Consider the following 27,852-nt stretch of genomic DNA (forward strand, 5'->3'; position numbering starts at 1 on the left):
CTCTTCATATATATATATATATATATATATATATATATATATATATAAAAGATCTAAGACTGGGAGAATCTAGGGTCAGTGCCTTACAAATGGCACAGGTTGAAGCCCTGAGACTCCCACCCCCTACCCTGCTCCCTACATTCTCAGGACTGCCTCTCAGATGCTTCCAGCAGCTCATCCATATCTGCAAGGCTGGGGCTGGGTACTTGCAGTGAGATATGTACAGGGTCTAAGAGCAGAAACTCTCAAGTGAGACACTCCTGAGTTCATGCACTGGCTCTGCCATTTGTAAGCTGATTGATGCTGCATTTAATTTCGTCATCTGTATGTAGGCCTAGTAATTTGTAGCCATCTTAGAGATGTTGTGAGCTTAAATAACATGATAGTGAATATTTATTTGTTTATTGAGACAGGGTCTCGCTCTGTCACCCAGGCTGGAGTGCAGTGGCGTGAGCATAGCTCACTGCATCCTTGACCTTCCACGCTCAGGTTTTCCTCCCACCTCAGTCTCCTAAGTAGCTGGAGACAACAGACGCACCCCACCACACCTGACTAATTTGTAAAATTTTCTCTAGAGACGGTGTCTCCCTGTGTTGCCCAGGCTGGTCTCTATCTCTCGGACTCAAGTGATCCTCCTACCTTGGCCTTCCAAAGTGCTGGAATTACTAGTGTGAGTCGCCACGCTCACAGCCTATTTATTGAGAACTGCAGAAGGCACAGGTACTATTCTAGGTGCTCCAGCTGTTTTATCTCCCACATTTTTGCTCAGATAGGAGTTCCAAAGCTGGAGCTTGAAGACTCATATTTTAAAAAATTTTGCAGTTAATTCTGAGGTTGGTCAGGTTGAGATCACGGTTGTGCATTCATGTTTAGGCAGTGACTAACCACTCAGGGTCTTAGAGACAAACAGAGCTCATTCTATCACTCACTGACTGAATGAGCATGGCCAAGTCTTTCAACCTCTCTAAGCCTCAGTGTCCTCATTCATAAAATGGGACCAATGGTAGCATCCACTTCTGAGAACTGTTCGGAAGTGGAAATGAGCCAGTTTAGGTGGCTGTGTCTGGCATACACAAATGGCTTGGTAAGTATTAGCTTGTGCCTTTATTAGGCCATCTCATTTTGTTAGGTGACTGAGAAACCAAGGACCTTCTGACCTTTGTGCATTGGTCACTCTTAGTTTAAATCTGTTGCTCTTCCATCCACATAATTCATTCCAAATCCTAAGTGTTGGAGAAAGGGAGTTAGTGTGTCACAGAAAAATCCCTGTCTTTGGCCCAGCAGGACTGTGTTTGACTCTATGTAACTGTTTGGGCATTAGTTTCCTCATCTATAACATGGGAGAACAATATTCTGAATTGCTGCAAGAATTAGTGATAGTTCATGTCAAGGTGTAACATATATGTAACGTGTTATTGTTGGTGTTCTGGTTATAAAATGTGTAACATGTGAAAACAAAAGGGCAGAAAACCCTTATTTAAAACTCACTCAGGAAACAGAAGCAGATGGGAGAGAACTGGGGAGGGACTGGGCATGGTGGCTTACGCCTGTAATCCCAGCTCTTTGGGAGGCCAAGGTGGGTAGATTGTTTGAGGTCAGAAGTTGGAGACCAGTCTGACCAACATGGTGAAACCCCATCTCTACTAAAAATACAAAAATTATCTGGGCGTGGTGGTAGGTGCCTGTAGTCCCAGATACTCAGGAGGCTGTGGCAGGAGGATCACTTGAACCCAGGAGGTGGAGACTGCAGTGAGCCAAGATCTCAGCACTGCACTCCAGCCTGGGCAACAGACCAAACAAACAAACAAACAAACAACAACAACAAAAAAAAAAAAAAAGAGAGGAGAACAGGGGAGGGTCTGGGGCTCAGAGCTTGGGGAACAGACCTCACTCAGTAGCACCAACACTCCAGGCTCGATACTACAAAGACACGGGTTACTACTAATCTGGAGAACAAGGCCAAGGATGGGAACTCAGCCCCTCAGCAGGGCTGAGCCAAGTAGGGCTGAGCGAAAACACTTCCTCCTTTGTGAACAATCTACCTGCATTTCAGCTACAGGGCTGGCTTTACTCAGTCCTGGGGGAGGGAGGAGAGGGCTGGTCTGTGGCTTCAGCGCTGAGATTTGGATCAAGAGAGGGAAACGTCCTCTCCCCAGACCCTTTGCAAGGAAGAATGGCAAGTAATATGGAGTCGGTATAAATGCCTTCCAGTGAAGCATGTCCAGCGCTCGGGTTTCTAGTTTGCACGTCAATGAACTGTCTGCCACCTACCTCTTCTGAATGGCTGGAAATTGGGCAACTGTTCCTTTAAAAAAGAAACATTTTTTGCTTGAGTGAGTCATCTCTGTCCTCCTGCTTTAGCAGTAAAATTTATCCCGAGTTCCTTCTGTTGTGAATTTTCTTTGGAGGGAAGTGTTTTTACAGATATCCTCCTTACTCTTGTGTTTTTTTCAAGCAGGGCTGAATTTGCTAGTCCACTCAACAGGAAGTGAGGCCGTGGAGGGTGGTGATCGAAAGTAAAAGAAAGCTTCCTCCTGGGAGCCCTTCCCACCCTGCTCCCCACGGAGCGTGTGGAGTTAGGCAGGCTAGGGGACTCGGAGACTGCGATGGTGCCCGGAAAGGGTGGAGCGGGTGAGTGCCTGTCGCCGAGGTGAACTCTTCCACAGGAAACCACAATATGTTTGTTTCTTCACTAGCTCTAGAAACGGGGCGGTGGGCAGGGGGAAGCAACTTGCATCTGCCCATCTGAGGACACCTCTGGGTCCTGCCTGGCCCCGCTCTCCTGTGGGGCTTCTCTCTGAGCCGCTGCCTCTGACTTTGCTGCTTTTTCACTCGGGGGAGTCTCCCTTTCCTGCCTTCTGAGCTCCCAGCTTCCCTGGCGCCTCAAATACCGACACACTGTCTCCCTCCTGTGGACCCGTTTGGAGATTCCAGAAAACTTTTATCAACTTTTTTTTTTTTTTCTTTTTCATTTGACCCTGGGGCCGGGGGTTAAGTTCTTGATTCTGTCGAATCACGATGCCCTGCAGACCTGGGTCCCTAAGGCACACAGCCGGCTTCCCTCCTTCCCGGGTTCTAAGGGTTTCCTTTTATCTCTCCACTCCCACCCCTGCCCTCCCTCTTGCTTCCCAAAGACAGTTGTCTAATGTTTTGATATGAATTCGTGATTTTATCTGTATCATTGCAAAATGTGTTTTTCTTTTGTGTGTGTACGCTATTTTTTAACTATGCGATCTCAGGCAGGTAAGTAATTCCTCTGTGCCTCTGCTATCTCATCATTACATGGGATTAATAATGCCTCGGGAGGTGACTGAGAAGCTTGAAGGAGATAATTGGCATAAGTCACTTACTACTCCAGTTATCAATTATTATTGCAGATTAATATTATTGGTATTTTATTTTGCACATTCTATTTCTATTTTTTGTTTTTTTGAGACAGGGTCTTGCTCTGTCACCCAGGCACAATCATGATTGTACAGTGGCAAAATCGTGGCTCACTTCGGCCTCGACATCCTGGGATTAAGCAATTTTCCCATCTCAGCTTTCAGATTAGCTGGGACCACAGGCATGTGCTACTACACCTAGCTAATTAAAAATTTTTTTTCGTAGAAATGGTGTCTCACTATGTTGCCCAGGCTGGTCTCAAACGCCTAGGCTCAAGTGATCCTCCCACCTTGGCCTCCCAAAGTGCTAGGATTACAGGCATGCCACCGTGCCCATCAGGCATTGATGTTATGAGGTCACCTTGACCTATCCCCCTCTGGTGAGGAGTCCCTTTCAGATACTTCATTCAGGCTTCTCAGCTATGAGTTCCTGCCATCTGAATGCTTATATTCTATTTGGGGAAGGACAAAAGGCAGTTTCAAAGAAGAGAGATGCTTAATTTTCTTTTCCTACTTTTAACATCAGAAAACATTTCAGCTAACTCTCAGTATGAAGGCAATCTTTTGTTTACTGATACATATGTTATATATATATATATGGGCAACTAGAGCCCAACATGATGAGGGCCCCAGGATTTGCCTCTTTGATAAGATGGTAAAAACCCATCTTGCAGTTAACTTCATGGTTTCCTCAGCTGCACTCATACACAAGGACCACCTTTGGTAAGATGGGCTTACTGAAGAGTTATTTCAGAGTTTTTTCTTTCTAGATTTTTTTTATTTTAGAATTTTTTTTTATTTCAGAGTTTTTTCTTTTTAGAGGTTTTTCATTTTAGAGTTTTTTTAGATTGCTGAGAGTGGAATTTGGTGACCTTGGGGCCATGGAGATGCTCCTTGGCTAAACCAGGGGCTTTAGCTCTGAAAGTTCGCAGCCACCTTGAGAACCAAGATGAGGGCTCTGCAGTGTCCAGTCTCAAGACCTCTCCGGGATGCTCAGTCACGACCCATTGAATGAAAAACTTAAAAAAAAAGAAAAAGAAAAACTTAAATTCTTAATGATGAACCCAAAAAAACCCTTTAAATACTAAATATGAAAAGAAAGTGTTCTTAGTTACAATCCAGTCCAGTGTCCTCATTTCAGAACGTGGAAATGAGGCTCCGAAGGTAAAATGACTCATCCAAAGTCACACAAGGATGTTGGCCAGTGGCCAATGCTCAGGTGGCCACGTGCCTTGCCCCACCCTGACTGCGATCTCATGGACCACCAGGCCTTTTTCCTTAAGCTTTAGAAGCTTTAGAAGGCGGCTCAGCTCACTCAGAGACAAGTGGTTAAGTATTCTTTCCCCGCTAGTGTTTGTGACTCAGGAGTTTCGAAACAGGAAGTGCAGCTGGCTTCCGTCCTTCATTAGACGTTTGCTCTTGTCTTAGATGCTCAGATGGGCAGTGGATAGGCCTGTGAAGAAGGTGCTACTGTCGTTATAATAAGGTAAGGAGTTGCCTCTTTGGTAAGGTCAGAGGGGCCTTTTGGGAGGAAGGCCTTTGATTCTGGAGTTTTCTAGGCTGCCGAGAGTGAGATTGGGTGGCCCTGGGGCCATGGAGGTGATCCTCGTATTCGAGCGTGGATGGGGAAACCATGAAGTTAGTGGAAGAGGTAGCAGTCCCTCTGAGAGCCTTGCCGAGGGCCGTGCAGTTTCCAGATCTCAAGGCCACTCTAGCTTAGATAGATGAAGTCCTGGGAGTTTCTGAAAGGCTCCAAGTTTAGCTACTTGTACAAAAGCCTGATCCCAGCCAAACTGGTCTTAGAAGCCAAAATTTAAATCTCAACTGACTTTGCTGCTACAGCTATCCACCCACCAACACACATACCCACCAACGCACACATTTGCCAACACACACACACACACACACACACACACACACTCATATCCATTTAGTCCTACTAATTCAATTATTTGTTTTTTAAAGAAATTTAAAAAGGCTGGGCAAGGTGGCTCACATCTGTAATCCCAGCACTTTGGGAGGCCAAGGCAGGTGGATCACCTGAGGTCGGGAGTTTGAGACCAGCCTGACCAACATGGAGAAACCTCGTCTCTCCTAAAATTACAAAATTAGCTGGGCGTGGTGGCACATGCCTTTAATCCCAGCTACTTGGGAGGATGAGGCAGGAGAATTGCTTGAATCCGGGAGGCAGAGGTTGCTGTGAGCTGAGATCACGCCATTGCTTTCCAGCCTGGGCAACAAAAGCAAAACTGTCTCAAAAAAAAAAAAAGAAAGAAAATTAAAAAGATACAAAACAGTTCAAAAAACTATATAATGGGAAGACCGGATGGACAAAATCAGAGACCTGTCCTTGTGGGGTTAAGAATTTACAGGTTAAGTTGCAAGTTACATTCTGTTTGAAAATGATGGGATTGTATGTTTTGTTGAGGTTGGGACACCTTTGCTTGGTTTTTTGAACACAGTGGCTGCAGCGTCCTGTTATGGACACCATGTGAGTGCAGAATGGATGTCTGTGAGGTTCAGGGGCAGCCCAAAGTCTGAGGCAGCCAGCCTGGACCCGAGGCTGTGGCAATACCACTTACCGGTTAGAGATTTGGGCCTGAGAGTGAGTGGCTTCAGGTTCTCTCAAGCTTCGGATGAGACGTACGTTTTTGTTTCCGATGGCGAATGCATGTTTTGCTTTCCCCCCCACCTGTAGGGTAGTTATCAGTGCAAGGGCTAGGATGCTGCTAGAATATTAACTAGAATGAATGTGATGAAATGGAATGTATTTGTAGTTTAATTGTGGCATATAAAACGGTGGTAGAATGGGACTCTGGAATGAGATGCTGAGGCCTAGACTCTAGCACTTCCTTTGTGAGGCTCTGATCCTCTCTCTCCTATAGCGGATTTGTTAAGAACTTCCGGTTTTGTGATTTTGTTGTTGTCAATTTTTTGGAATTTTAATCTCTAAAAAAGTTTTGATTTTATGTTTTTCTTCATGAGATTCCTTCACTGCCTTCCAGCTGCAAGTGGCATAATATCTGTATCTTTATGCTCTGTCACTGAGGCCCTTGAGTGAGATACTCAAATCTGGCTGTGGCACTCTCCCTTACTAGCTCATTTCTAAGCCGTGACTTTTCACAACAGAAAAATGGGTACAATAATAGTAATTTCTTCAGAGGTTTTAGTGAAATGAGGTTAAAAAATATTTTTGTGTTTATATGGATATATAGGTTATATTTATTATATCATTTATGTATATGATGGTTATAAACACATATATTTTTATTTAAATACTTTGAGGGATAAATATATAAAATATTAAATATATAATACAAATAGACATATACATTTACCATTTAGCAGATATTATATAAAATGTACATATTACATGGAAAATATTCAAATTTACCTATGTTATATATACATGTGAAAAAAAACGGGGGAAAAAGGCACAAAATGTGACCAAAGAGTTACTTCCAAATGGCAAGTTTTTAAGTAATTTTTATTTTCTTCGTATACTTTGTATTTTCTCTATGAAACAAGTGTTACTTTTACTATTTTTAGGAACCAAAAACTACAAGGACATTATTTTTAAAATACTAGCTTAACAAAGTTTCTAGCCCATAGGAGTGCAGAAAATCTAGGTCCCATAAAACAAGAACCACCTCGTGATGCCTCTCCCCATACAGTACTGGACTGGCCCATTGTTAATGGTGTCATAAATCCTGTGCAAGTGACTGTTTTCTAGGTACTATGACTAGAGGGATGTATGACTTAAGCAAAAACCAAAAAACAGAAAAGGCTGACTATTATCTGACGGCGTGTCCCGGAGCACCTAGGTCAGAGGAGAAGCCATGTTAGCATTTTCCCTTCTAAGCGTCCATTATGATTTGATGGGAAAACCACTTAAAAAGCATTGTCACATTGTTGCAAAGGTAATGAAATGACTGAGATGAGGTGGCTACGGAGGACAGGAGCAATGCACCAGTTATATTATATCCGAATTCATGTCATCTCAGCCTTGGATTGTATTGATTTTTATTATATACTATCAGAAAATGCTATTAAATAGGTAACAAGAGACTATAAAAGGTTTATTCCTTTTGACCCAATAATACTACTTTTAGGAAATATTCTAAGAAAATGATTAGAAGTTATTTTAACTTAAACTTTAACTTAAAGATTTGCATCTTAAGATCAGCCTAAATATAATCACGAACTGGCTGATTATAAACCTAAAAGTTAACTTTAACTTAAAGATTTGCGTTTTAAGATCGTCCTAAATAGAATCAGGAACTGGCTATGTAAATTATAGTCTATCTCTAAGATTAAATGCTTTACAAATATTAAAACCCATGCTGTACATGAAAAACTACAGACATCAGGATGTATTTACGAGATGTACTTATCAGTGGAAAAATCTACTTATGCTACAGAAATATGATGTGTTCAAATATAAGGAAAAGTGTGTATGCATAAAATATTTGGTAGGAAAGGGTAAAATATTAGGCATTTATCTTTGGATGGTGGAATTATACATAATTTTTACTTTCTTTTGATCTTTTCTGTGTTTTCTAAAATGAATACACTAAGCATTGTTATCCTCAGGAAAAAAAATAATTGAGGGACAGGGGAAAGGAAGTCCTGCTTTCATTTGATTCTTTGGTTGGTTTTATTCTGTAAGATGAGATTTTAAGAGAGGTTAGAATGCACTTAAAATTTTAAAGACAGTTGACCTAATGACACTAAACAGGGTTAGATCTAGTTTAGATCTTTTCCAGCATGAATAAGAATGAATCTTTAAATAAAGATTTTAATTAGGTGTATTTTTAGAATAAGTAATACATGTACATGGTAAAAATTCCAACAGTACAAACTGTGCAGCAAGATATGGCGTAGAAAGCAGCTCTCATTGTCACCTCCACTCATGGGCCTTCCCACACTGCAGGTCCACATGTTTGTAATTCTGCTTTTCTTTACCGTGACTGAAGCCACTTCCTGTGTGCTTTTTATCAGAGCTCTTCTGTGAATACACAGAATATGCACCGATCAATACATTATGTAGATCACACACACTCAATCACATTGATCTTCTTATTCTTTCTAGTAAAATAGAGTTCCATGGATTATGATTAATAGTTTGTCTAAATCCTCTAATACTGATAAACAGTTATTTCTCCTCTTCTGTTATTTCAAGGAATGCTACCATGAATAGCCTTGTATATGGTTTTGGGTATACTTATGTTTAAGTGAATGTGGAAAAAACTTTTAGAAGTTAAATTGCGGGGCCAAAGTATATGTGAATTTTGTATTTTGACAGAGATGGCTAAATGACCCACTCTTTTTTGTTTTGTTTTGGTTTTGTTTTTGCTTTTTTTTTTTACAGATAATAAATAATTTATTCTACTCATTTACCAATGACAACCAGGGAGATGTTATAGCTGGCTCAGAAGAGAATCTGTAGATCAGACACATTTCTAAATCAGGAATATTTGTACAAATGGAGGCAAAATTGGTTTTTTCACAAGAGGGGAAGGGAAATCAATTGGACCTTCATTGGACAGGATAGAATTTGCCTGTCAATAGGCTAGAATTATTTTGCATAGTTATCACTTATCTTCAATTTTGGTTTTGCTTTTTTTTAAGAGTTGGGGCCTTGCTACCTGGAGTTTTGCCCAGGGTAGACCTGAACTCCTGGGCGATGCTGGCTTATTTTACTGCATTCCCAGTGCCTAGAGCAACGATTGACTCATGCCAGCCATATCTATTGGAAATGCTGGCCACCTTGCGGTAGACCTGATTATTTCTACACTGAATGTGTCTAAGATGGCTATTACTATTCATTCAGGAAAACCCAGGCAACTAACAAGCCAGCAGCCTAAGACAGTAGCCAGTAATAGCTGGCTGTGGTAGTTTGCTCCTGTAGTCCCAGCCACTCAGTAGGCTGAGGTGGGAGGATGGCTCGAGTCTGGGAGGTGGAGGTTGCAATGAGCCAAGATCTCACCACTGCACTCCAGCCTGGATGACAGAGTGATACCCTGTCTCAAAAATAAAAATAAAAATAAAAATAAGAATAAAAAATAAACCAGCAAAAGTTTCTGCCCTCACAGAGCTTCCAGTCTAGTGAGAGAGTGATTTACCATCAGGAGGGTGATGCTGATATGGCTGGAGACCAGCTCCCCGCAGGGAGCGAACATGGTGGCAGTGGGGTGGGAGAAGGGGGTGACTGAGGACTTGGGAAGAAAGAGGGCAGCAGAAAGCAGAAGCTGAAGTCCCGGGAGCCTCTGTGGTTTCCATTTCCACACAAAAAACCACTGCTGCTGTAATCAGGAGGGGGAAAAGATTTTTTAAAAATTTTCTTTCAGGGAATGGAAGGAAAGGATATTTTTGAAAGGGCCATTTAAAAAATATTTAATCTTGGAGCTGGAGGCCATTATTCTAAGTGTGGTAACTCAGGAATGGAAAACCAAATACCGGGCCGGGCGCAGTGGCTCACACCTGTAATCCCAGCAGTTTGGAAGGCCAAGACAGGTGAATCCACCTGAGGTCAGGAGTTCAAGAAAAGCCTGGCCAACATGGTGAAACCCCGTCTCTACCAAAAATACAAAAATTAGCCGGGTGTGGTAGTGCACACCTGTAATCCCAGCTACTGGGAAGCTGAGGCAGGAGAATTGCTTGAATCCTGGAGGAGGAGGTTGCGGTTGGCTGGGATTACAACACTGCACTCCAGCCTGGGTAACAAAGCAAGACTGCATCTCAAAGAAAAGAAAACAAAATACCATATGTTCTCACTTAAAAGTGGGAGCTAAGCTATGAAGATGCAAAGACATGCAGAAGGAGGCAACGGACTTTGGGGACTGGTGGTGGAGCTGGAGGGGACGTTGGTCCTAATAGATCCCAGTAGGTCCCCTGCCTCCAAGTCTTCCAGTCTATCCTTTGCCCTTTGAATATTAATTCCCAATTGGATAACACTATTCTCATTTTTACAGTCTTTCTTAGCTCCTCATCACCTCCAGGACAAAGTCTGAGGGAAATGAGGGATAAAAGACTGTATATTGGGTGCAGCGTAAACCGCTTGGTGATGGGTACACTAAAATCTCAATTCACCACTACAGAATCATCCATGTAACCAAAAAACCACTTGTACCTTCAAAAGCTATGGAAATTAAAAAAAAAAATTAGACTTACTCTAATGTCCAAATTGAAAGTATTTTTATTTTAGAGTAAGATGTAGATAATACATGAGTCGTGGTTTCCTTGACCGCTACCTCTGAGTGGCAGGATCCAGGTTTGTGTTTTCATCTATGAATGTTAGCAAATGCAAGGGGCTTAAAGACCCAGAACCCATCCACCTAGTTGCAGGCGAGAAAATGGGTCCAAACAGGTTAAGTTTATTTATGGGGAAGGAAAGTATCCAAAAGTATAGGGTTTGTGGAATCAGAAATATCATGGAGCTGGATGGGAATGGAAAGGTTCTTAGTTTAAGGTTCTCAAAAGGTAGTGGTCCAGGGTCAACTCTTAAGGGTGAAGGAGCTTCTGAGTAAGTGTTTGACAAAGAGCTCTTCAGCTTTGAAGAGTCTGAAAGCCGCCACTTTCAATGGTACATTCACATTTTCAGCTGAGGAAATGGGAGGTGAGAGAAGTGCTCAAGATCCTAAGCCCCACGGCCAGGGGCTTTTCCTTCTTTCAGGTTAACATTTATTTGGCATTCGTTAGTTGCTTGGCGTTATTCTAAATGCATTCTAGGTGTTATATATTCACAGCAGCTTTGAGAGATGAGCGTATTTTACAGAGGTGGAAACTAACACCTTGAGAAAGTGCCAGCATCACAGCTGGGCTTGATCTAGGCTCTTAAACACGGCACTGCTGCCTTCCCCTACGGTGACTGTCGCCTGTGATAGGAGGAGCCATGTCCTAGTCTTGTTCCTATGAAGAATGGAGCACAAACACCGCTCCTAGGGTTCCTTTACCAAGGACAGGGGCCGTCAGAACAGGGAGGGTGGGGTAGAAATCTGTCAAGGTGGTGGAACTTGGGGCTGAAGGGAAAACCCCAGGTCTCAGGCCGCTGGCATGGTAATTGTCTGGGGTTTGCGGAAACACAGTCGTCTCCTTTAGAAACATTGTGTGAAAATACCACATAACCTGACTTAGAGACTCTGTAGGCTGAAAGGGCTGTCAAGGGTGACCTGGTTGTTTCCAGTCTTGCATTCCTGACTAGCTGTAGGCGCCGGTCCTTGGGCCCTTCTGGTCCTTGGGCCTTTAGGGAACTGCACTGCCCCATGTCCTCTTACCACTGTTGTTTCAATCAGACCCCATTACTCCCGCCCTCCAGCACCCAAATGCCTCCTCCTAATACGTCCTAGTAGGTCCCCTGCCTCCAAGTCTTCCAGTCTATCCTTTGTACTTTAAATGTTTTTTTAAATTTTTTATTTTTTATTGCATTTTAGGTTTTGGGGTACATGTGAAGAACATGCAAGATTATTGCATAGGTACACACATGGCAGCGTGATTTGTTGCCTTCCTCCCCTTCACCTATATCTGGCATTTCTCCCCATGCTATGTGTGATGTCATTCTCATTTGTACAGTTTTTTCCTAGTTCCTCATCACCTCCAGGGCAAAGCCTAAACCCTTTGCCCGACAGTAACGAGGCCCCTTTGTGACATGGTACCGAGAGAGAGCTTCATCCCTTTGTCCCATCACTCTCTGTCCCAGACCCTTTGTAGTTACTTTATTGAGCTCCTCGTGCCTGCCTGAATGGACTTGAAAGTTCTTACCTCCATCTTTTACATCAATTGTTTCCTGCAAGAATTGTACTTTCTCACATTCTCCCCCAAATCCGTTCCCCACAGGAAGCCCTTCCCCCAGGCTGAGTTAAATCTTCTTCCTCTGCACCCCTACCGCAGTGTGGTCGTACCTCTCTGACCACTGGCTTGTTTGTATATCTACCGTCCCACACAGTAGCAGAAACTTGTCTGGTGTTCTTTTTTTCTCTCCTGTGCTCACAGCACAATGACCAGTGTCTAGTAGATGCAGGAGCCTTTGATGAACAAGCCAGCAAATGGTTCTTTTCTTCCTTATCTGAACATACCATTATATTTTGACTTAGATTGCATCTTCCTACCTTTTGAAAAGATGGCCTTCAACAAAATGCTTTTTGATATTGGGGAAGAACTGGGAAGTGAAGAACTGGCCGCCCTCAAGTTCCTGAGCCTGGACTACATCCCACAAAGGAAGCAAGAACCCATCAATGATGCCTTGATGTTGTTCCAGAGACTCCAGGAAAAGAGAATGTTGGAGGAAAGTAATCTGTCCTTCCTGAAGGAGCTGCTCTTCCGAATTAATAGATTGGATTTGCTGAATAAATATCTAGACACTAGCAAGGAGGAGATGGAAAGGAAACTTCAGACACCAGGCTGTGCTCAGATTTCTGTCTACAGGTGGGTAGAAACGCCCAGTGTGGGGGCTGGAAGGTGTAGGTTGAATGGACAATCTCTGTGGGCAGGGCTGATTGGGGCTTGTCTTTGCGGTAGCCTGCCTGGCGCCTGGGAGCCTGGCTGTGCCACAATTCTAGGCTTCTGCAGAAAGACAGTGGGGCCTTGGGTGGTCTTGCCAAAGGCTGTAAAATTCAGCTTCTCCCCACCCTAGAGAGAGTGAGTAAACAAAGAGAAACCACATTCAGTATAACTTGGGAGGCTTTGGGAAGATGTCCCAGTGAAGCCAGATTAAGAAATTTAGGGGCCATATGTATAATTCCATAAAAACGCTAAGACCATAAAATAAAAATTTATTTTTCAAACTGAAACATTACTTAGAGGTATGCTGAAGTTATAATAAAGCTTTTCTAAGTGTTCTCATTTTGTTTTTCCTCTCTTATCTTGGTGCCTCTGCTTTGCTGATATCCGGATTGTGTGCTTACTTTGCCCATCCAGAGTCCAGCATCATGGCTTCCCACCCTGAAATCCCCCTCCCACTTGCTTGTGGATGGCTATGGAAATTTTCAACAAGATTTAAGGGTTTTTTTTGCCACACCTAAAGACTCAAATGACAAAGTTCTTTACAGAGTTGTATGCAGTTGGCCGGGCACATACAGCTAGGTAGTCCTCACAGAGGCTGCCTAGCTCCTGTGAGCCCAGCTGTATGACAATTCTAAGCTTCTACAGGAAGATAGTGGCACTTTGGGTCATCCTGCCAAAGGCTGTAAAACTTAGCTTCTCCCCACCCTAGGGAGAGTGGGTAGCCAAAGGTGGGAGAGAGAAACCCCATTCAAGTACAACTTCATGATGCTGGGACAAGACTTGAAAAACAGAAACACATTGTCACCTTCTCCCTTTCAACATCTCCTGTTATCAGACACTCCTTAAAGCAATTTCAGCTTTGCTTTCAGGAGACTTCTACTTAAGCCTTTGCTCTGGACCCATTTCATTGTCTCTGCTTGCTTGTTGCTAACTGTGGCATGTGAGGCGGAAAGGGCTCACAGCCAGGGCTGACAGCCTCTGCCCTCTGATGGCCCAGCCCATGAACACCCTGGTCTTTCTATTCTCAGAGACTATGTTTCGTTTTTAGATTTGACTATTTTATGTTTTGTTTTGCTTTTGAGACAGAGTCTCACTGTGTTGCCCACGCTGGAGTGCAGTTGTGTGATCTCGGCTCACTGCAACCTCTACCCCTGGTTTCAAGCGATTCTCCTGCCTCAGCCTCCCAAGTAGCTGGGATTATAGGTGTGTGCCACCCTGCCTGGCTAATTTTTGTGTTTTTAGTAGAGACAGGGTTTCGCCATGTTGTCCAGGCTGGTCTCGAACTCTTGACCTCAAGTTATCCACCTGCCTTGACCTCCCAAAGTTCTGTGATTACAGGTGTGAGCCACCATGCCTGGCCGAGGCTTGACTGTTTTGATTTTAAATGGTGAAAGAGATATTCTGGGCAGTGGCTCATTATAAGGTGTATAAATTTCCTAGGGCTGCTGTAATGAAGTAACACAAGCTAGCAGGTTTAAAACAGTTTAAAAAATTTGTTCTCATAGCCCTGGAGACCTAAAGTCAGAAATCAAGATGTCAACAGCGTTGGTTCTCTTTTAGAGGCTCTGAGGAAGAATCCGTTTCTTGCTTTTCCCTGCTTCGGGTGGGTGTGGCAGTCCTTGGTGCTGCTTGTCTTGTAGATGCAGCACAGCAGTCTCTGCCTATGTTCCCTTCTCTGTGTCTAAATCTCCCTCTTATGAGGACACAGTCGCTGGATTAGGAATTAGGGTCCACCCTAATCCAGTATGACTTATCTTAACTGGATTATACCTGCAAAGACTCTATTTCCAAATAACGTCACATTCTGAGGTACCAGATAGGCATGAATTTGGGGAATAATTAAGGCAAGTCTAAGCTAGACTAATCTCTTTTTTCCTGCTTCCCACAATAATCTAGTTTTGTCTACTTCCCTAGTACTTTGTGTGTGTCTGTGTGTGTGTGAGACAGTGTCTCAGTACGTTGCCTAAGCTGGAGTGCAGTGGTGCGATCTCGGCTCACTGTAACCTCCGCCTCCCAGGTTCAACCAGTCCTCCCACCTCAGCCTCCCAAGTAGCCGGAACTACAAGCATCCGCCACGATGTCTGGCTAATTTTTATATTTTTTATAGAGATGGGGTTTTGAAATGTTGTCCTGGTTGGTCTTGAACTCCTGGGCTCATGGGATCTACCCACCTCGGCCTCCCAAGTTCTTGGATTACAGGTGGGAGCTACTGCACCTGGCCAGCATGACCTCATCTTGATCAGATTTTATCTGCAAATATCCTTTGTCCAAATAAGGTCACATTCTCATATTCCAGGTAGACATGAATTTTAGGGAAGAGGGGAGGATACTATTCAACCAGTATGCTAGATGGCTTTGGTTTACTAGAATTGCGAAGTCTTTTTATTTTTATTTTTGAGACAGAGTCTCGCTCTGTTGCCCAGGCTGGAATGCAATGACATGATCTCGGCACACTGCAACTTCCACCTCCCGGGCTCAAGTGATTCTCTTGCCTCAGCCTCCCGAGTAGTTAGGATTACAGGTGCCCACCAGCGCACCCAGCTAATTTCTGTATATTTAGTAGAGATGGGGTTTTGCCATGTTGGTCAGGCTGGTCTTGAACTCCTGACCTCAGGTGATCCGCCCACTTCAGCCTCCCAAAGTGCTGGGATTATAGGCATGAGCCACTGCACCTGGCTCTACCCCATTTTTATTTTCAGAATTTTACTTTCTAATTAAATTTTAAAGTCAACATGTTTTGTATTACAATTGTTTTCCTTTACACCATAATATTGAAAGGTTTGCTGACTTTAAAATGTCCCTGTGTTCACTTACTCAACAAGCATATTCCAAGAGCCTAAATGTGCCAGACTAAATATATGTGATAGGCATAGATTAGGAAATAGTAATGAGTTCAATATCACTCATTGAACACTTAGTGTGTTGTCAAAGATTGGTTCCAGTACTTCACGTAAACTTATTTGTGTAATCCTCAATGCCTTCCTATGATGTGGTTACAGATAATTATCTTCAGTCTATGGATCAGGAACAATGTGTAGCATGTCTAAAGTTAATGCTGCTCAAAGATGGTAGAACCAAGGCTCCAACACCAATAGCCTGGGTCCCCTGTACTCAAACATTGCACCTCACAACCCTCCGGGTTTATGAAAACAAAAAGGGCACGGACCTGGCCATTAGGGACTTGTACAGTTTCTAAACAGACAATTATTTTTTGTTTTTATTTTATTTTTAGTGCGGTGGCATGATCACAGCTCACTGCAGCCTCAACCTCCTGGGCTCAAGTGATCCTCCCACCTCATCCTCAGGAGCAGCTAGGACCACGGGTGCATGCCATCACACCCGGCTAATTTTTAAATACTTTTGGTAGAGATGGAGACTTGCTATGTTGCCCAGGCTGGTCTCAAACCCCTGGGCTCAAGCGATCTTCCTCTTGCCTTGGCCTCCTAATGTGCTGGAAGTATAGGTGTGAACCACTGCACCAGGCCAAAAGACAATTATATGTGTTATCCTTCTGGGGATACTAAGTCATAGTGGAATGAATGCAGCCTTGAGGATGCTCAGGCAATGCTTGAGCTGTTGTTCACGGATGGGTGTCTGCGGATAGACAAGGGGATGGGGTGTGGCGGCACAGCAGAAAGGGGTGAGGGCAGGGCAAGCTGGGTGTGTTTGGGGCTTCAGGTCCTTTAGTGTTTGTGGTCTGGTCTGTGATAAAGATGTATTCAGAGACTTTGTATTCCAGAACCAAATGCTTGGCCTTCTTACTGAAGGTAATGACTGGGAGAACACTGACCAATTCTAATTAGGGATGTCACAAGCCAATGTGTCTTTTGAAAAGCATAATTTCCAACAGGCAAAACTTCTTGCCATTGCAACAAAATCTTGATTTCATAGAAAAAAAATACAGGAAAACAAGATTTATTTAACTAAAATGAACTGAAAGAAAAGTTGATAGAATTTTAAATTGTTAAGGGAGGGATAATTGGGGAGGAGTCGTAGACTTCTGTGTCACTATACCTGCCTCTTTCCAAGGACTCAACTCGTAAATCATGCCATTATCTGGCTTTATTTTGAAAGGAGGCCTTTGGAATCAAGCCCACTTGGACTTCATATATCAAATGGGAAATTATTTAGGAAAAGGTTTCTAAAGTGTCTCCATTTCCCACCACAGGGTCATGCTCTATCAGATTTCAGAAGATGTGAGCAGATCAGAATTGAGGTCTTTTAAGTTTCTTTTGAAAAAGGAGATCTCCAAATGCAAACTGGATGATGACATGGTAAGATCTGGTATCTTACTGAGATTTAGTCCTGAGACTTGGTTAGCCAGGGACATTTCTGAGACCAAAGAGAGGGGCTGTTTTGGTAAAAGCAAAACAGCTGGATTCTCACTTTTTAACTAGAAGAAGAAAGCTGTCAGCACGAGTGTTACTAATGTGCTTCCTTTATCCTCAAGTACTGCTCATGTTAATTACTGGTAGCAAGGCCGAGTCAGGAGCCGGGAGAGGAGGCTGGTTATGCAGGGGCAGCCCAGAGTGAGACTCAGCAGAGGCGGAAAAGACAGTGGTGATCTGAGACATTTCCCCACTTCTGCAGTCTCCAAAATAACCTGGGACCTGGAACTCTGTGTGTACAGTGTGTCTGTGTGTTGTGTCTCTGTGTGTGTTGTGTATGTCTGTGTGCTGTGTGCATATCTCTGTGTCTGTGTGTGCCTTTCTCTGTGTATAGTGTGTGTCTGTATTTGTGCATGGCATATCTTTGTGTGTCTCTGTATAAATGGTGTAACTCTGTGTGTTCTCTGTGTGGTATATGTGTCTGTGTGCATGTTGCATAGTGTGTATTTGCATTTATGCCGGTGTGTATCACTGAATATTGTCTGTGTGTGTTGTGTACATCTGTGTGTGTATGTGTATGTTCATGTGATATCTGTATCTATGTGTCTGTGTGTACTCAGGTCTGGAGAGGCAATGTTGGGGGTGAGGCCACCCCAAGGCTGTCACCATGGTGACTGGATTGCTGTCTAGGGCTGTTTCACAGTCCTCAGGTAATGCATTCATAGGAGATTTGAGCTCAGGGCCTGGGGACTGGGTGACATCTGACATGGCTTCTCCTTTATCCTCTTACTTCTGTCTTTCTGGGCCAGAAAACATGGGATTGCTTACCTAGTAGACTGCTGGCTATGAGAGGCCAGCAGAAACTGTCAGGAGGTCTGCTTGGGAAGAAAGGGCAGGTCCTTGGTTGGAGAAAGCGGAAGTTAAAAAAGAATCTAATCTAAAAACCAATAGGGCTCAATCCAGACTCCTAACTTTATTTCTTCTCCTCCTAGAACCTGCTGGATATTTTCATAGAGATGGAGAAGAGGGTCATCCTGGGAGAAGAAAAGTTGGATGTCCTGAAAAGAGTCTGTGACCAAATCAACAAGAGCCTGCTGAAGATAATCAACGAGTATGAAGAATACCTCAGCAAAGGTAGAAACAACCTGACAGCCGGGAATCGGCAAAACCTACTGTAAAATTGAAACTGACAAATCCCTCCATGTCACAGTTGTTTCTAATCAAGTACTGTTGGTGGTTTCTCTTTTAATTCAGAGAGAAGAATGAGCCTTGAAAGAAGTTCAGATGAATCTTCAAATGGTAATGCTTGGAGATACATTTTCAAGATTTTTTAGTTAATTTACTCTCTGGTACCTGTGTGTATCCTCCCCACAACCTTCTACCACATCTACCACATGCACTGCTCGCTCTCGTTTTTTTTTTTGTTTTTTTTTTTTTTTNTTTGAGACGGAGTCTTGCTCTGTCGCCCTGGCTGGAGTGTAGTGGCGCGATCTTGGCTCACGGCAACCTCCACCTCCCAGGTTCAAGCGATTGTCCTGCCTCAGCCTCCTGAGTAGCTGGGATTACAGGCATGCACCACCACGCCCAGCTAATTTGGTATTTTTTAGTGGAGATGGGGTTTCATCATGTTGGCCAGGCTGGTCTTGAACTCCTGACCTCAGGTGATCTGCCTGCCTCGGCCTCCCAAAGTGCTGGGATTACAGTCATGAGCCACCATGCCTAGCCATGTCTACTCTCCTAATACCAGGATAACAATTCAGTGGTGACTTGTAGTCCTTCTCTATATATTGAATAATGTGAAAAGTTGTCACAAGGCACAGACTCTGCAGCCCAGGCTGGCAAGTTTGAAACAGGTGCAGAGTTAGTCAATAATAAGTAATTTAACATCATTTTCTCTCTGTGTGTGTGTGTGTGTGTGTGTGTGTGTGTGTGTGTGTGTGTTTGTCCTTGACATGTGCTGCTTGTGTTATGCACTGAGTAGCTGGATTTAAATTATTTTTCATAAGTTCCTTGGTTAAATGATCTTCAAAATTTTGATTAATCAATATTATTTTTTTTGAGTCAGTGTCTCATTCTGTCCCCCAGGCTGGAGTGCAGTGGTGTAATCTTGGCTCACCACAGCCTCGACTTCCCTGACTCAAACGATCCTCTGGCCTCAACCCCCTGAGTAGCTGGGACCACAGGCACACGCCACCATGCCCGGCTAATTTTTGTATTTCTTGTAGAGATGGGGTTTCGCTATGTTGCCCAGGCTGGTCTTGAACTCCTGAGCTCAAGTGATCTGCCTGCCTTGGCCTCCCAAGGTGCTGGGATTGCAGGTGTGAGCCACTGTGCCTGGCTTGATTTTTCATCTTAAAAAAGACCTTATGTTGACTAGGCTCACACCTGTAATCCTAGCACTTTGGGAGGCTGAGGTGGGTGGATCACGAGGTCAAGAGATGGAGAGCATCCTGGCCAACATGGTGAAACGCCATCTCTACTAAAAATACAAAAAATAGCCGGGTATGGTGGTGCGTGCCTGTAGTCCCAGCTACTTGGGAGACTGAGGCAGGAGAACTGCTTGAATTCGGGAGGCAGAGGTTGCAGTGAGCCGAGACTTCTCCACTGCACTCCAGCTTGGCGACAGAGCAATATTCTGTATAAAAAAAAAAAAAAAGAAACAAAAAAAAAAAAAAAAAAAAAAAAAAAAAAAAAAAAAAAAAAAAAAAAAAAAAAATAGTATAAAAAAAAAAAAAAAAGACCCCACCTAGAAAAAAGAAAAAAAGACTTTATGTTGTCCTAGGTGCTACATATTTCATTCTCAATGTCTCATTCTAAATGTGTCTCTTTGTTGTTTGCAGGGGAGGAGTTGTTTGGGGTAATGGCAATCTCGGACTCTCCAAGAGAACAGGATAGTGAATCACAGGTAAATGGAAACCTCCAAATCCTTTCTCTTTTTGTATTACAGATTCTAGTTATCGAATTTGTTAGCTCTTTTTTTTTTTTTTTAAGCTGCCAGATAAACCAGTAAGGGGCAGAAGCTTATTGAAAATTTTGAGAACTGTAGAAAAAATTCACAAAAAAAAAGTTAAAAATATGACATAATTTTTATAATGTGACCCCTTCAGTTTTCTATGCATTTGAATTTTATTTTAAGACACAAGATGAAGATACTGGCATAGTTGGAGGTTTGAGGGGGTGGGAAGGCTCCTTCCTACCAAATCTTCTAGCAGCCATGCCAGCCTGGATGAGGGAGGGGTTTGTAGAAAGAGTCTAGCAGGACTGGAAAAAGCAAAGCCTTTTCCTTTAGTTAACATTTCAAAAATGCTTCTCCTTTGTGATTAGGTGTAAGCAGCAAACTCTCATAATCTAGCCATCTCTATGTTTTCATCTCAGTGAATCAGCAGAAACATGTCCTTTTCAGGCATAACTTCTCTTTATGTAACCAACACATCTACCAAACACACCCTGACTTATTAGTCCATTTACTCCTCCCCCTCGCAGAAAGAAGAGGAAATCCTGAATATCTGAATTAGGCTTGAGAGAGATTATTCACTAGTATGGGCTCCTGAGAAAATTACCAGACCTCTTTCATCTGAAAGTCAAGGATTAATCCAAGTAATGTGGTACTTTCTAAGCAGTATCGCATACTACAAGCATTGTCTCCACTGAACAGCTAAAAACACTGTCTTCACGTCTTAGTATCTTTTTTATTTTTTAATGTTTTATTGAGACAGGGGTCTTGCTACGTTGCCAAGCCAGATCTTGAACTCCTGGCCTCAAGCCATCCTCCTGCCTTGGCCTCCCAAAGTCTGGGATTATAGGTGCTAGCCACCATGCCTGGCCAAATCTTAGTGTCTTATTATCTCAGTAAATACACTTAATATGCTTAATAACTACTTAGCACACTTAATAGCAAATAATAAATACTTAACATACTTGGTGCAAACTTAATCAAATATTTAATATCTTAGAGTTAACATACTAAGATATCAGGTTACTTGCCCAAAGTCATAAAGTGAAGTAGAACCAGGCATTGGGCTTCCTAGCCTGGAGCCCTTTTCTCTACCTCAGAGGGCTATGCAGACCTCCAACTAAATGCTGAGTATCTCAGCACTGAAACAGCCCTAGGAGAATGAGTAGGACACAGGGCCATCCCTGGCAGGTACTGTCAGGTACTACAGTTTGGATATTATAACCTACAGTGTAGCCAGGACCTGCCTGAGCAGCCCATCTCTCCCCAGCAGCCACTGTGGTCCTGAGAGCTTGGTTAAGCCATCAGCTTTAAAATCCTGGGACCACACTGTGCAATGCATGAATGGGAGACCCTCAGCTGTTAGCCAGGAAGCACAGATGAGTTCAGTAGACAGGCAAGAGAATCACAAGGTCATGGCGTGGGGGCAGCCCAAAGACACTCATTCCTTCAGTAACTCCTGATTGAGCTCTCACAAGTTAATACTCTGTGGTGCCTGACACAGAAGTTATTGACTTCAAGGAGTCTTCTCTATAGTATGGGAAGCAGAAATGAGAACACACAATACTACAATATGATGACAACAATATTAATATATGTGCAAAGTGCTCAGGAGGCCCAGGTAGTGGGACACTGATTTTACAACTATGGGGCGGAAGTCTGAGGGGTCCTGTGTGAAGGAAATAGGTAGAAACTAGTTCTTCAAGGAAATGACCCCAAGTTGGGGTGGAGCAATGGAAAGCAAACTTGCTTCTTCATCTGGCTTACTAGTAAGCTAGTAAGTAAGCTGGCTTATTAGTAAGCTAACTTCTTATTAGGGAGTTGTTTGTTTTCATCTGTAGTGTTTGACTCACAGAGTCAGCTCTTGAATGGGTTTTTGTTTTCCAGACATCGGACAAAGTTTACCAAATGAAAAGTAAACCTCGGGGATATTGTCTGATCATCAACAATTATGATTTTTGCAAAGCACGGGAGGAAGTGCCCAAACTCCACAGCATTAAGGATAGGAATGGAACACACCTGGATGCAGGTATGGTAGAACCCAAAGAGAAAAGAGAACATTTTCTTATGCCTATTTTTTTTTTTTAAATCAAAAGGGAGAGAATAGCTATACCAAAAGGGCATGTTTCAAGAAAATGGATTTAAACATATTTCCCTGTGGAGGTGAAGAACATTTTTATTTATTTGTTAGTTTCCTGCTTTTTTTAAAAAATTAATTTTTTAAGTAAAAGCATTGTATGTATAAATATAAAATATCAAATCTTACTAAAAGACATAATGAAAAGCAACATTAGGCTTTGTTTTTAATTCAGCTAAATGAATAGTGCTTCTGTGGAATGCATTAGGTGACAAAATTGCCCGGGTTTCAAGGCTCTTATAGAGGCTGCATTTTACAGGTTGGGCTGTTAAGTGCAGCAGAAATTGTGGGTTCTTAACAGAAGTAGCATTTTCAAGTATTAAATATTAAACTGGCTAGCAAATCTTTTGCTCAGCCTATTTAAGCTAAGATCAAGAACTTACAAGTTAAATGAAAAAACAATTTGTTGTATGTGAATATAACAAGTGACTAAAACACAAAAAATAAAAGTCATCCAACACAGCCATTGAGATATTATAATTTTGATTTTACCAAAGAACCCTTTTTTTTTTTTTTTTTTGAGATGGAGTTCACTCTTGTTGCCCAGGCTGGAGTGCAGTGGCACGATCTTGGCTCACTGCAACTTATGCCTCCCGCGTTCAAGCCATTCTACTGCCTCAGCCTCCTGAGTAGCTAGGACTACAGGCATGTGCCACCATGCCCAGTTAATTTTGTATTTTTAGTAGAGACAGGGTTTCTCCATGTTGGTCAGGCTGGTCTTGAACTCCCGATCTCAGGTGATCCACCTGCCTCGGCCTCCCAAAGTGCTGGGATTACAGGCATGAGCCACCATGCCTGGCCTGATCTCGGCTCACTGCAGCCTCTGCCTCCCCAATGCAAGTGATTCTCCTGTCTCAGCCTCCCAAGTAGCTGGGACTACAGGCACACACCACCACACCCGGCTAATTTTTGTATTTTTAGTAGAGATGGGGTTTTGCCTTATTGTCCAGGCTGGTCTTGAACTCCATTATCTCAAACGATCTGCCTGCCTCGGCTTCCCAAAGTGCTGGGATTACAGGTATGAGCCACTGCACCTGGCCCCTGTTAACATTTGATTTATTTATTTAAGCAAATCTAAGGCTTTAAAAAGCCACAGAGATTAAGTCCATTGATTACATCATTTGTCATTTTGTGCCTGGTACTGAAGAAAACATATCAGGCCCTTGATTTGTATTCTTTTAATATTAAAACATTTCTACTAAAATAACATTTGATCCTATTTCTGGCAGTTTATAACTGGCTTATGATTGACTAGTCTCTGGTAGGCATTCGAGTCTGTGTGTCCTGCTTTTTCTCTTCCTGTTCTTATATTTTATGTTGGATAAGTAAAAGTAGCAGACCCAGCTGCAGAAGTCGTTTCTCCTGAGATACTCCCTTCTGTCCTGCTGCAGTGCCTTCAGACTTGCTTTAGAGTCATTTTTTTCAACATCCCACATTTCCAAAGGATCAGAATTTTTCCACAGAACCAACATACTGTATTCGTCTTACCAAAGTGCTTCCAAATCAACAACGACCTGCTGCATTTCAGTTATCTTTTTCTATTCCTAATGCTAGAGTGTTTTTTTTTTTTTTTTTTTTTTNTTGCCCAGGCTGGAGTGCAATGGTGTGATCTCTGCTCACTGAAACCTCTGGCTCCCAGGTTCAAGTGATTCTCCTGCCTCAGCCTCCCAAGTAGCTGGGATTACAAACATGTGCCACCACACCTGGTTAATTGTATTTTTAGTAGAGATGAGGTTTTACCATGTTGGTCAGGCTGGTGTTGAACTCATGACCTCAGGTGATCCACCTGCCTCGGCCTTCCAAAGTGCTGGCATTACAGGTATGAGTCACCACACTCAGCCGAGACTGTCTTTTTTTTCCCCAATGTTGAGTTTTCTTTAATGACTGCCATCTCCCTGAAGGGCAGGTGCAGGCAGCTAGGTGATGGCAAGAGACATTCACTTGAAGATCTTGCCCTGATTGAAGGCTTTGCCCACATGCTGAAAGGCCCCCTCCCAGGAAAAGTACTCTCAAACCAGCGTCTGGGTCTCCTCGCTGCCAGGATCCAGTTTCTGCCATGTGTATGACTCGTAGTGCACCTGCCAACCTGGACTCAGCGGAAAGGCAAGCTCCTGGCCTCAGCGGAAAGGCAAGCTCCTGGCCTCGGAAGACCCAGACTCCAGAAATGGAGCTGCCATTGTTCGTTCCAAAGAGGATGACACTGGCAAAGGCATTCTTCCTGTTTGTCTAGTCGCTGGAACATTCCAGTGATGAGATTGCAGCTCATGAAGGTGTGAGCGAGTTCTTCAGGGAAGTGATACTCTGAGTACCACAGGGACCAGCCGTCCTTATCAAAGTGCTCCCAAAGGCCGGGCACAGTGGCTCATGCCTGTAATCCTAGCACTTTGGGAGGCCGAGGTGGGTGGATCACGAGGTCAGGAGATTGAGACCATCCTGGCTAACATAGTGAAACCCTGTCTCTACTAAAAAAAAAAAAAAATACAAAAAATTAGCTGGGTATGGTGGTTGGTGCCTGTAATCCCAGCTACTCGGGAGGCCGAGGCAGGAGAATTGCTTGAAACTGGGAGGCGGAGGTTGCAGTGAGCCGAGATCGTGCCACTGCACTTCAGCCTGGGAAACAGAGCAAGACTCTATCTCAAAAATATCAAACAAACAAAAAAAACAAAACCACAAAGTGCTTCCAGAAATATGGCAGTGCCACAGAGAATGTGTCCTCAATGGAGTACTTGCACTTAAATTCATCCAACTCTAAGGTACTCTTGGACAGGTGAGCGAACGATTCCTTGGCCTTAGGCTCAGCGGCCAGCGCCTGCTCACATTCATTTATCTCCTCCTCAGGAGCTGGGGCAGCCGCCTTTTTCTCCTCCTTCTGCGCAGCCTGGGGCTTCTGCTTCTCTTCCCGTGAGCCCTTCTCTTTCCTTTTTAGGTTGGATCTTTGCAAACTTTTTAGCATCAAACTAGGACATCTTCTCACATAGTTTCACTTCCCCCAGGACAGCCTGAACTGGGGTTAGTTAATGCAGGTGAGGAACCAGCAGTTGGTGCTGGGAAAGGCCGGGCAGAAAGAAGGCTCTAGGACCTGCTTATAGAGCCACAACAGGGTGCAGACAACTGTGATGTCAGCCAGTGTCGCTTGTTCACCTACCAGAAAAGTGCTCGTCTTCAAGTGAGCATCCAGCAGCCCCAGAATTCATCTCACTTCTTCCTTTGCAGTCTTAGTGGCCTGTTATGGTGCATGGTGGCCAAGGTGGGGAACACCCAGGTGCCGGCTGGGGGCAATATATCGCTATCAGCAAAGCTCACCCACTGCGCCACCTGGACTGCTGCCTCTGGAGTACCTCCCGGAAGCTCCCCATTGCTCACACAGTACGCAATGGCATTGCTCTCAAACACACAGAATCCATTATCACACACAAATGCCGGAACCTTGCTGGCAGGAAATTTGTGGAGAAATTCAGGGGTGCGGTTGGTTTGGCCAAAGTGGAAGTGGTGTGGTGTGGAGAGCATGCAGACCTGAGCCCTGCTGTGCTGAGCAGCGGCGAGGGCCTTGAAGGCCCTCCAGGTTTCAGCATACGTGTTCAGGGTCTCAGCCGCCATGGCGGTTCCACAAAGAAAGGGGGTGGGGTTCTCTGTGCTGTCGCAAAGTAGGCCGCTGGGCAGAGAATAGAGGTGAGACTGTATTTTGACTGATGGCTTATGTTCAGCTCTGATGTGCTGACAGGAACAAAATGCTGGAGAAGGAATAAAAATGGAATAATCCAACAAGGATCAAGCGAACAGGAATGGAGACAATAGCTAATTAAAGGTTTACAGCAATTTGGGGGAGTTGAAAAAAAAAGAGTAGAGGTAGTTGACTTAACAGCGAAAGCTACAACCTAACTGATTACAGAGGGGAACACAGAAAAGAGGCAAGCCTATTTACCCCACAGAATCCTGGAAAAATTCAGCAATTGGAGGAACTAAGTGTAGGTGAGGCAATGAGTAGAAAACAGGACGATTCTTTGAAAGCCTATATAATCCTCAGATTCAAACCCCTAATCATAGAGCCAGCATGTATTCTTATTCTACCATCATAAGGAATAGGAAGTTTTTCTCATAGCATTGAACCAGAGAGGATCTACACTTGGGTGTACTAGGCCCAGCAAAGGAAGCCATGAAACATTTTACTGAACACAGAGAGATTGAAGGAAACCTATTGGTGGCATGGAATCAGATCTCTAAACCAACTCGGTTACAAGAACACTGGTAGCAGATACAGATTTACCTCTGGAGAAGCTGAAAGCTCTAGATAAATGACCCCCATCTCCCTGAAGAGCAGGTGCAGGCAGTTAGGTGATGGCAAGAGACATTCACTTGAAGACTTGTCCTGATTGAAGGCTTTGCCCACATGTTGGAAGGCCCCCTCCCAGGAAAAGTATTCTCGAACCAGCGTCTGTGTCTCCTCACTGCCAGGATCCAGTTTCCACCATGTGTATGACTCGTAGTGCACCTGCCAATCTGGACTCAGTGGAAAGGCAAGATAATCACATCTGCAGGTTTCCTAACAAAATGATCAGGTCCCCAACCAATCATCCTGCTATGAAGTCCATTAGTGAACAAACCACATCCACAAACACAGAGCTTTCAGTCAACTTTTTAATGGACTAGTCAATTTATGAATGGACAACCAAAGGTCAGCAGGCATTTGAAGAAAGCCTCTAGTACAAGAGAGGCAGCTGGGTGAGGTGGCTCATGCCTGTAAATCCCAGCACTTTGGGAGGCTGAGGCAGATGAATCACCTGAGGTCAGGAGTTCAAGACCAGCCTGGCTAACATGGTGAAACCCTGTCTCTACTAAAAATACAAAAATTAGCTGGGCATGGTGGCAGGTGCTTGTATTCCCAGCTACTATGGAGGATGAGTCAGGAGAATCACTTGAACTGGGGAGGTGGAGGTTGCAGTGAGCTGAGATCATTCCACTGTGCTCTAGCCTGGGCGACAGTGGACTCTGTCTCAAAATAAATAAATAAATAAAAAGAGAGGCAGTTCAAACAAGAAAAAAATGAAACAGAATATGAATAAAACAAAGATAATGTTGAGAAAAAAGCGACCTTTTTTAGTGTTTAATATTGGTATTTAGTATTCTTAGAGAGTAAAAGTCCATAAGAACAAGATGTTATGAAAAAGGGACACAACAAGAAAGACTCCTTGAAAATTCAAGATAAAGTCTCAGAAAGTAGGATAAAAGGACAAAAATGAAAATAGGAGCAAAAGATAAGAAAATTTGAAGCTAAATCAAGGATGTCCAATTTTTGACAATAAGAGTTCCAAAAAGAAAGGACAGATAAAATGGGGGAAATTGAACTTTCCAAGAACTAAATGATGCAATCTCCAGATTGAAAGGGTATAATGGATTAAGAATCACTTCCAAACATATCATACCTTAGGAGCTTCTGGAAAGAGAAAAAAGCCAAATACATAAAGTGTCAGGAATGAAAAGGTCTTCTCTCTAGCAACACTGAAAACTAAACGACTACGAAGAAAGGCCTTCGGCCTTTGGAGTTCTAAGGAA

The 27,852-nt window shown here is 43.4% G+C and overlaps 1 protein-coding gene and 1 pseudogene across 5 annotated transcripts in view; one reads left to right on the forward strand and one right to left on the reverse strand.

The window, feature by feature from the left end:
- CASP8 (caspase 8) overlaps positions 1-27,852 on the forward strand; it is a 115,372-nt gene that overhangs the window by 25,708 nt on the left and 61,812 nt on the right. For 3 of the 5 annotated variants that reach the window (XM_017545290.2, XM_037744536.1, XM_017545289.2), the window contains exons 1-7: positions 2,477-2,631; positions 12,476-12,806; positions 17,053-17,158; positions 18,205-18,346; positions 18,467-18,511; positions 20,053-20,117; positions 22,053-22,194. In XM_017545290.2, the coding sequence (XP_017400779.1) occupies positions 2,607-2,631; positions 12,476-12,806; positions 17,053-17,158; positions 18,205-18,346; positions 18,467-18,511; positions 20,053-20,117; positions 22,053-22,194 (856 nt within the window). In that variant the 5' untranslated portion in view covers positions 2,477-2,606. Of the gene's footprint in view, positions 1-2,476; positions 2,632-3,853; positions 4,870-12,475; positions 12,807-17,052; positions 17,159-18,204; positions 18,347-18,466; positions 18,512-20,052; positions 20,118-22,052; positions 22,195-27,852 lie in introns of those variants that run through there. The other 2 variants (XM_017545291.2, XM_017545292.2) reach the window with 2 other exon arrangements.
- On the reverse strand, positions 24,048-27,095 carry LOC108315761 (annotated as a pseudogene).

Source organism: Cebus imitator, unplaced genomic scaffold, assembly GCF_001604975.1.
Source record: "Cebus imitator isolate Cc_AM_T3 unplaced genomic scaffold, Cebus_imitator-1.0 Scaffold178, whole genome shotgun sequence".
NCBI classification, from domain to species: domain Eukaryota; kingdom Metazoa; phylum Chordata; class Mammalia; order Primates; family Cebidae; genus Cebus; species Cebus imitator.